Source organism: Sesamum indicum, linkage group LG8 (genome assembly GCF_026168435.1).
Source record: "Sesamum indicum cultivar Baizhima isolate 11 linkage group LG8, ASM2616843v1, whole genome shotgun sequence".
Lineage (NCBI taxonomy): Eukaryota > Viridiplantae > Streptophyta > Magnoliopsida > Lamiales > Pedaliaceae > Sesamum > Sesamum indicum.
In genome coordinates this window covers 19200974-19210940 of record NC_142664.1, presented here as the reverse complement: position 1 = coordinate 19210940, position 9967 = coordinate 19200974, and the positions used below count along the sequence as shown (strand labels likewise).

General features: G+C 35.5%; 1 protein-coding gene and 1 long non-coding RNA gene across 2 annotated transcripts; both read left to right on the top strand.

Annotated features, from left to right (window-relative positions):
* Positions 1-5602: 5602 nt before the first annotated feature.
* LOC105168130 (UDP-galactose/UDP-glucose transporter 3) lies at positions 5603-8517 on the top strand. Its single transcript, XM_011088077.3, has 7 exons — positions 5603-5851; positions 6169-6266; positions 6352-6482; positions 6610-6640; positions 7120-7223; positions 7499-7620; positions 7948-8517. The coding sequence occupies exons 1-7, from the start codon at positions 5748-5750 to the stop codon at positions 8354-8356; spliced, it is 999 nt and encodes a 332-aa protein (XP_011086379.1). The 5' UTR covers positions 5603-5747; the 3' UTR covers positions 8357-8517.
* Positions 8518-9212: 695 nt separating this feature from the next.
* Positions 9213-9955, top strand: LOC148787288 (uncharacterized). The gene is made up of 2 exons (XR_016066670.1): positions 9213-9493; positions 9607-9955. It is a non-coding gene; the product is annotated as an uncharacterized LOC148787288 (long non-coding RNA).
* Positions 9956-9967: the final 12 nt, after the last annotated feature.

The following is a 9967-nucleotide window of genomic DNA, read 5'->3' as shown; positions in this document are numbered from 1 at the left end:
ATATTAGTCGAAAGGGACTAGATTTTTTTAGAATAATGGAATCCTAAATGAAAAAATTGAGGAACTGGATTTTTGTGATAATTGTGTTCTTGGTAAGCATCATAAAGTGCACTTTCTTGTCTCACCTTCCCCTAACCCTTCCATGTCTACCTGCATTCTTGATTATGTGCATGCAGACGTTTGGGGACCTTCGAATCTGTCCACTCATGGTGGTAATCGCTATTTTCTATCATAGATAATTTTTCAAGAAAAGTTTTCATTTTCTTAATGAAACACAAATCAGAAATTTTTGAGAAATTTGAAAAATTGGAGAGTTTTAGTAGAAAACCAAACTGGAAAAAGGTTAAAATCTCTTCGCACTGATAATGGTTTAGAGTTTTGTAATCAAAGTTTTTCTGATTTATTTGATAAGCATGGAATAAAAAGACACAAAACCAACCCCTACACCCCCAACAAAATGTAGTTGCTGAACGAATGAATCATACATTGCTTGATAAAGTTAGATGCTTATTGATCAGTTTTGGTTTGCCTAAAACGTTTTGGGGTGAAGCTGTTCTTATTGTTGCTCATTTGATTAACATGTCTCAATCTGTGCCTTTATCTGGAAAAACTCCTGAATCTGTCTGGACTGGTAAAATGTCTTATTTATCTGCTTTATGTGTTTTTTATGCTCTGCATTTGTTCATCAAAATCTTGACAAGTTAGAACCTACGTCCATAAAATGTGTTTTTATTGGTTATCGGGAAGGGGTTAAGGGGTACAGACTTTGGGTACGTAGTCAACCCGGATTTAAGGTTTTAATTAGTAGAGATGTGTTTAATAAAAACAAAATGCCTCGTTTAGATAAAACACATCCTATAGAAAAGGAGAAAATCTTTAATAAGGTGGGGAATAACTTGGGGGATAACCAACAGGACAGAGAATTGGAAACCACATTAGAACCTGAAACTGAGATTGAAAATTCAGATTAGAAAACTATCAGCTTGCTAGGGACAGAGATAGAAAGCAAATTAGGGCTCATGTGAAACTTAGGGACTTTGATACAGCCTTAATACTAAATTGACTGAACCTACTAGTACTGATGAGGCTATGAAATCAAAACAATGGCTTAGTGCCATAAACGAAGAAATGAAGTCGTTAAAAAAAAACAAAACCTAGATTTTAGTTCCAAAATCGTAAAATGCCTCCATAGTAGACTGCAAGTGAATTTCTAAAATCAAACAAGAAAACTCCATTAAATACAAAGTTAGGCTGGTGGCTAAAGGGTTTACCCAAAAAGAAGGAATAGATTACAATGAAATATTTTCTCCTGTTGTTAAATACACCAGTTTTCGTGTTATTCTTGCTCTCACTGCACACTATAATTGGGAATTGAAACAAATGGATATTAAAACTGCTTTCTTACATGGTGACTTGGATGAAAACATTTATATGAATCAACCTGTTGGTTTTGTTGATAGATCCAAGCTTGATTATGTGTGTTTGTTAAAAAAAGTCGTTATATAGTTTAAAACAATCACCGAGACAGTGGAATAAGAAGTTTGACTTATTCATGCATTCCTTAAAGTTCAATAGGAGTCATTATGATCACTGTCTTTATTTTAAGCATGTGCATAATTCACCTATCTTTATTGTTCTTTATGTTGATGATATGCTAATTGTTAACCCTAGTCCTCATCTCATTAGTGATTTGCAAAAATAGTTATATAATGTTTTTTAAATGAAAGATCTTGGAAATGCAAAACAAATTGTTGGCATGAACATCTCTAGAAATAGAGAAACCTCTACTGTACTTTTAAATAAAAAATCATACATCTTGTCTGTTTTGAAAAAATTTTCCATGGAAAATGCAAAACCTGCATCAGTACCTCTAGCTGCTCATTTTCAACTTTGCAAAGATCAATCTCCTAAAACAAGCATTGAAAAGGCCAAAACGGAAAAAGTTCCTTACTCAAATGTTATTGAATCCATCATGTATCTTATGGTGTGCACAAGGTCTAACATCGCATATGCCATTAGTTGCCTTAGTACATATATGTCTAATCCTGGAACCCCCCATTAGGAAGTATTAAAATGGTTGCTTAGAGACTTACATGGATCTGTTGATATTGGTATTACTTTTTCTAGAAACTCTTATTACACTCAACTTGTTGGATATGTGGACTCTAATTATGCAAATGATAGGGATAGTCGTAAATCCACTACATCTTATGTGTTTACTTTTTGTGGTGCATGCATTAGTTGGAAATTCCAACTACAATACATAGTTGCTTTATCTACCATCGAAGCGGAATACATTGCAACAACCGAAGCTTTTAAAGAAGTCATTTGGCTAGATGGTCTAATAAAAGAAATTGGTTTTTCAAAAGAAAAATTAGTTGTATTTTCTGACAGTCAATCTTCTATACAACTTTGCAAAAACCCTATTTTTCACGATCGGACAAAACACATAGATGTTAGGTTTCATTTCATTCGTAACATAGTTGGGAAGGAAGTTATAAAGCTGAAAAAGATCAAAACAGAGAAAAACCCTGCTGATATGGGGACCAAAAGTCTACCAGTGGAGAAATTCATCACTTGTTTAAAAATTCTGAGATTAGTCCCTCACTGACCTTTCCTCTATCATAGTTGTTTCTTTCTTACAGGTACACGCAGGGAGGGCTCCTTGGCTATGATGATACTCCATATCCAAATTTATACTCCTGACAATGTTTCCCTAGGGATCATTGGTCCAAGGTGGAGTATGTTGGTATATGGCCCAAATGATCACTTAATTTGATAGGTCCACAAGTCGGCCACTTGGCATGACCCACAACCGACCCTGGCCCTATACCCGGTAACCCGACCCGACTTCCTACCTATTTATTCTATAACCCTAACCCTAACCACTTAGTCTCTTCTCCTCTTTTCTCTTGCGCCGTCTGAATTTTTCTCTCCTCTCTCTATATCTAAAATCCGCCATGGATTCTCTTGTTCCTACCTTCTTCTTTTACCAGCATTTTAGAAGGAAGCTTTCCAAAGCCAATCTAATGGCTTTTGGAAAGCTACCTTGCCTTCCGTACTAATGTTTCCTCTTGACCCCTATATACAGTCTTCTCCTTCGATTTTAGGAAGACAGACAGTATTCATCTTCTACTTCTGAAGCTTTTCTGAGTGAACGTTACTGCATGGTCTCTGTGACCAAAGAAAAACCTAGATCTCTGTGATATGTGGAGTTGGTAACTTGTGGTGTAGTCGTGGGCTTGACTATGTGTGGTTAAAGTCTCTCTGACGATTTTCAGGCATTTGTTGGCCACTTTGAATCTGGTTCTATCTGAGCCTCTTATTTCATTCATTAAATATAATCTGTTTATATTTTCTGTTTATTTATTTTGGTCTGTAATCTAAGGAGTTTCGTACTCCACACTCATTGTAATAGTTGGTTAGATTATTCGTTTAAAGGTATCACTGAGGGGTTTTCCACCCTACAGTGATATCAGAGCCACTACTCTAATCCTTCATCTCGTCGTTGGTGGTGGTAACCTTTGCAAACCCCTCCTTTTAAATTTTCGTTGATATTTTTCTGCCGATTATTTTTGTCAGTTCTATTGTTATTTTTTTTGCTATTTTTAACCGCGGTAAAACCCCCTAATATCCCTCTTGGCCGGACCCCTGAGGTCGTCGGGTATCTAGACGGGACTTAGGCTGGTTAGCCTCGGACTCGTTATATATTTCTCTCTTATATTACTGATCTGTTGTGATCAATTGATCTGAGTGATCTCTTAAATCTACTGCGACATATATATATCTGTTGTGATCTCAATTTGTTTTTAAATTTGCTGTTCTTCTCAGTGATTTACTGTGATCTGTGTGATCTTATAAATTTACTGCATCTTCTGATCTGTGTGATCTTATACATCTGTTGTTTCTTAGAAATCTATTGTGATCCTCTTAAGCGGTCAGGTTCATTTTCTAAACTGCTATAATTTCCTGTGATTTGGTATATTTTTCTGTGATCTGTCGTGATTTTTTTGAAATCTGGTATTATTGTGTGATTTATTTGTTGTGAGTATCTTTTTAATAAAAATATTTATCAAACAAGAATAACAATATTTTTTATTAATAAAAATATTCATCGTTGATTTCGATGGAGTAGTTTTTCAGTGATTTTGTTATCTTTTTTCTGGAGGAGAAGGAGATTAATTATTTTTTAAGTACATTGTATGAAAATTAAAAAAAATTATTTAAATATACAGATATATATTTTGAAAACTTTAATATATTTTTTAAAATATTTTGAAATTAGTTGTTTTGCTGGGAGTCAAGGTTGCCTGGAGTGTTCTGACAAACACTATTTGGTAAAAATATTTAGGTAGAATTGCAGTAACACCCACTAACCTATTATGTTTTTACATAATTCATTCTTTAAAAAAATTATTTATATATGCGTAGAAACATTAACAATATTTCAAAATCATCCATATTTTTTGAAAAATTACACATTCACAACCTAGACGTCAATATTACCACACAAATTATTCATGTTCTTTTACTACTAGAATTGATTTTTATTATTACACACACAAAAAAAAAAAACATAAATTATTCATATAAATAAATAATAAATTAAAAGATGTAAATGTAATTATCAAATATCTATTATGGGTATTTTTCAGTTTTGAGTCCCTGGGGAATGGTCCAAATTTGTGTATTCAGGATCTTGTAAGCTTTACCCATTCCCATGTTTTTGGGTTGGAATTGGATGAATAAAACTTATGGTTTTCATTACACAGACTATTTACTTCCACAAATATATTTATCTGTGTGAATTGAATTTTCTATTTTAAATTTTATTAATTAACATTCATATAAAATTCGTTTAAAAATAATATAAATCGTGCAATGTATATATTAAATAAAATAAAAAAATATAATAAAATTTGAAATGAAAAATTCAAATACATATTTTTTTATCCTTCACTTTACATCAATAAAAAACGAAATAAAGTATATGCAAATAGTTGAACACTACATGTGATGCTTCAAGTCTAGATTACTAAGCATGATAAGTTGATCGAGATCACAAAAATCATATATTTATCAATCAAAATTTTTTAATCCAATTCGAATTATAGTATACGTAGGATCTCGTTTATGTATAACTATTAACAGAGATTTATATAATAATATATTATTTTTTAAAATACTTTCGTATCAAAGTACCACGAAATGAAGTGCAACAATCTTTTTACAAGAGATGTTTGAGGTCGTCATTTTGAAATATTTAAAATAACACTAATAATATTATTTAAGGACTCGTGAAACACGACTATATGAAGAGAACGCTGGAATAGAGCTTTCATTTGGAAGTCATTTTCAATTACACAAATGAAACACGTTTTTGTTGCCTTCGTGAATATTCGGGGGTTTAACCCGAATCCACATTAAGACCCGATCTGGACCAGCATACAGCATGCGGATTATGTAAGCCAGTCAAAATCAAGAGTCCGCGTAGTCTAAACCAATCACAATTGAGCCCGACTAGCTGTAACCAATCAGAACAATCCACGTGGAAATCCACGTAGTTTCCACCCCACCTTTTGTTTCCTCTCTATAGAAAACCTGCATGCCATTGCCCAACGAACAAACCTGAAGAATTCATTCTATCGGCTGTGGAAAATTGAAGAGAAGAAAGACGAGTATTAGGGTGATTACGGTAGATTTTGCACGGCGGCGATCTGGTGGTTTCCGGCGAATCTTCTGCTGCAATGGAGTCTCACGGCGCCGGACTCCGCCGCGTATTTCTCCTAGCATTTTGTGTCGCAGGAATTTGGGCGGCTTATATTTATCAAGGTGTCCTTCAGGAGACTGTGTAAGCATTTAATTTTCATACTGTTAGCTTCAATTTCCTTTTGTGATTGCCGTATGCAAGTTTTGATGTACTAGATGTTATATGTTGTTTCTCCAGTATTGAACTTTTAAGAACTAGTAATTATTTGAAAAATATTGGGGTTTCTGATCTGAGGATACTTGGGGATTCTCGAGCTTTAGGTTTTGGTGATTTTAGTTTAGCTCTTAGCCTAGGATCATGCAATGTGCTTGCTCTGTGTCTCTGTATGTGTTAAATTTTAAAGTTATTTTTGTAGTGTCTGAATATTTAATTCGCATTCTGGTTAATATGTTGTTTAGGTCGACAAAGAGATTCGGTCCTGATAAGAAGAGGTTTGAGCACTTGGCATTCTTGAACCTCGCTCAGAATGTAGTGTGCCTGATATGGTCGTATTTAAGTAAGTTTATGAGGTACCCATTGGCTGTTGAATCGCATTTGTCTATGTCCGGATGCTTATTTGGTATGGTGTATTTTCTGAGTAGTGATTAAGATTTGGTCCAACGGTCGAAATGGTGGTGCTCCTTGGTTGAGTTATTGGAGTGCTGGTATTACAAACACAATTGGACCCGCTATGGGGATTGAAGCATTGAAGTACATTAGTTATCCGGCTCAGGCATGTCCCCATTATCACATTGTTGCCTCTTTCCGCCTTTTTGTTTAGGTTTGGAGTGGACATTAACATCACATGTAGAGGTCTTTTTTCGAGCCTTATGGATTAATGCTAAATTTTTCATTTATAGGTGCTGGCAAAATCCTCGAAAATGATACCAGGTGAGTTGATGATGATTTGTTCTTTCAATAGAATGGCTGAGTCTATACACATTCTTTAGATTCAAGCAAGAAGGCTGTTAGAGGGAACCGAGTATGGTGGCTAAAATTCATGATGCTTCAATTAGGAGTTAAGAAAAAACTGAATGAGATTCATGCTTACTCTAGACTGGTTGCAATTGAAAGATCTATTTATCTGTTAGAAAGAAATTAAGTAAAATTCGAACCTCTTTTAAAATTGTATAAATACAGAGAAGAATATCTGAGCAGTGATATTGAGACCTCATTTATGTAATATGGCTTCAGTTTGATACATTATCTAGTACACCTGGTAGTTCTTCTACAATTAGTGTATAAATGCCAATTCTAGGATAATTGCCATGATTAGCTGGGAACCTGCTCATAATAACTTCGAATCGAGGGATGAAATTTGAAAAAAAATCACAGCTGTTTTCTTATTAATGTACATTCTCCTTGTGCAGTAATGCTGATGGGCGCACTAGTGTATGGCATCCGATATACCTTTCCTGAGTATGTTTGCACATTGCTTGTTGCTGGTGGTGTATCCACTTTTGCACTCTCAAAGGTGAGTATCTGGTTGCTATTGTCTTCTTCTGCATGTGCTACATCCTCCTTCCAGAACCAGGGCTATATTAATGCACAGAAAACCCATTGTATTGTTTTGTCCATCATTTACAAGTCCAAGGGTGTTGACCAAATTCTAAATCTTTCAGAAAATGAAACATGCAACATTAAGCAGCACTTAGTCTGAACATTTGGCCTGATGAGGGTATCAGCTTGGACCAAACAATGGAGACTCTGTTTCTCAATTTAATCTTGTCATGCTTTTGTTGATTGCAGACTAGCTCAAAGACGATCAGCAAATTAGCAAACCCAAATGCTCCGCTTGGCTATGGGCTTTGTTTTCTGAACCTTGCTTTTGATGGATTTACCAATGCGACTCAGGATTCAATTACGGCCAGGTAAATTGAGTTAGTTGCCTTATCTCGAGTTCCATATAAAGAAATTAAAGAAGATAGTTGACAAAGTCTTGAGTTGACATTGTTCCCATTCTACAAAGTTTGAAGAATCAATAGAGGCTACGTATTATAATCTCTCTATTGGAGTATGATTCTATGATCTGGCTGCACATTTTGAGCCCCTCAATTTGCCCACTAAGAGCAACAAATTACCATTTTACAATTATGAACTATATTAAATGTTCCATATAGTAGTGGTGGATGCAGACACATTACTTACCCCATATGGTTAGTTTGAGCAGCTATTAATCAATATTGACTGTTATTCAGGTATCCTAAGACAAGTGCGTGGAATATAATGCTTGGAATGAACTTATGGGGTACCATCTACAATATGATATTCATGTTTGGCTGGCCAAATGCCACCGGGTATGACGCAATTCAGTTTTGCAAGCAGCATCCCGAAGTAGCATGGGACATTCTTCTCTACTGCCTGTGTGGTGCAGTAGGCCAGAATTTCATATTCTTAACCATCAGTCGGTTTGGTTCATTGACTAACACAACCATAACCACAACTCGTAAATTTGTGAGCATAGTGGTGTCGTCCCTGCTGAGTGGAAATCCCCTCTCTGAGAAGCAATGGGCGAGTGTTTTCATGGTCTTCTCTGGTTTATCATACCAGATTTATCTGAAATGGAAGAAGCTGAAGAGAGCGCAGAAGAAAAGGAAGTCCACATAAGCTAGCTCAAGAATGTTTAATACTACGATGTAGCAATTTTTGTTTCCATTCTCTTCAGATATCGATGTAACCCTTAAAGCATAGTGGTTATATTATCAGCACAGGTCAATGTACTTGAAATAGATTTTTTATAAAGATATACCATGAATGGCATTTTTGCATGTCTTTCTTGCTAGTTCCTTGAGACGCCTCATTGGAGTATGAAAACGTTTCTATGATCCAATTATTGCAGTTGTTATCATAATGAAGATAAAAGCATGGGGGCAAATTCACAATTGTAATTTACAGAGTAGTTTTGCTTGATTATTTCAGCCAATTGAATCCTGGGACTGATTGGGATTAAAATTCAATTCAAATATGAGTATTAATGGGGTTGTAATCTGAAATCCAATCTAATTTTCGATATTAGTAATGGCACTTGGAATTGAATTCTATAACCATCATCATTCTAGCTCTAGATTTCTAGGCTATTCAAGATGTGAAGATCCTCTTTCCAGGATAGGAATTGGCGACTGAGATATGGACACTACTCCTGTCGTCAAGGGCTTCTTTCTGCAAAACGGCACATATGGGATTTCTCTGTTTTGAGCAGAAACTAAAGAGAAATCGTTGTTTAGAATGACAATTCACAGATGAGAGGAGCATCAGAGGTGTATGTTTCCTCACTAGGAGAAATAAAGTTCAAATGTTGAATCCATTTCTTTTCAGCAAAATGAAGCAGTAATTAATGAGGTGGACCAGCATGAAATAATCTTGGTTAAAGTTGGTTTAGATGGTAGGCCCTTGGTTTTGAGCACATGAAAAGCATCCAAATTACTAATTTCTCCACAGGATTCAACCCACTTGAAGATGGACATTCAAGATCAATCCAAGTTTTTTCAGTAAATTCACAGCTAAATCTTGAACAAGTGTCTGGCAGCGTAAGCCAACTTTAATTTGTACAGGTTTCCCTCCCTCTTACCAGTAGCTTTTTTGCTTTGGTGATGATCACACTTGTCCTCCACCACCACCCACCGCTTACCAACTTAAATAACAGTCCCCTCTTCTTCCCCATAAGATCAACCCCTTCCCAGGTCATACACATTTCACAGGAGTCCAGGCTCCAAGAAAGAAGAGAAGCATGAAACTTTACTCTCTGTAAGTAGTTTACTTCAGTCCAGCTTTTGAGTAGTCTGCCTGTTTGCAGCTTTTGTTTTCGAGTTCAATTTATACTTCTGTTTTTGAGTATTTCATATGCGTTACTGGTTCAGATTTCCAGAAAGCAATGGCGTGTTTCTGGGAGAAGCAGTAGAGTAGATAAGAAGACAAACATGTATGCACACCAGTAATTCTATTACATTCTCCACTCCAGTAATTCATGTAAATCAAGAGCAGCTCTAGAACACCATGGAAAAACTTATTATATAGTATTCTGCACACTAAAACACAGCAAAAGATGGTCGAGTTGATCCACTTTTGCTCTCTCTCTCTCTCTCTCTCTCTCTCTCTCTCTCTCTTCCTCATTTCTATGTTCATATCTTTAATCGCTAATGGGTAATCTTGGCGAGGTGCCACTGTATAGTTACACTAAATAACTATGAGTTTCTAGTGTTGGTTCTATCTGTACATTTG

Bases quoted from the DNA above. Each gene is read 5' to 3' on its own strand.
- LOC105168130 (XM_011088077.3), top strand. From the start codon at position 5,748: ATGGAGTCTCACGGCGCCGGACTCCGCCGCGTATTTCTCCTAGCATTT. The intron at 6,267-6,351 runs GTAAGTTTATGA...TTTTCTGAGTAG, and splicing joins CCTGATATGGTCGTATTTAA to TGATTAAGATTTGGTCCAAC. The intron at 6,641-7,119 runs GTGAGTTGATGA...CTCCTTGTGCAG, and splicing joins ATCCTCGAAAATGATACCAG to TAATGCTGATGGGCGCACTA.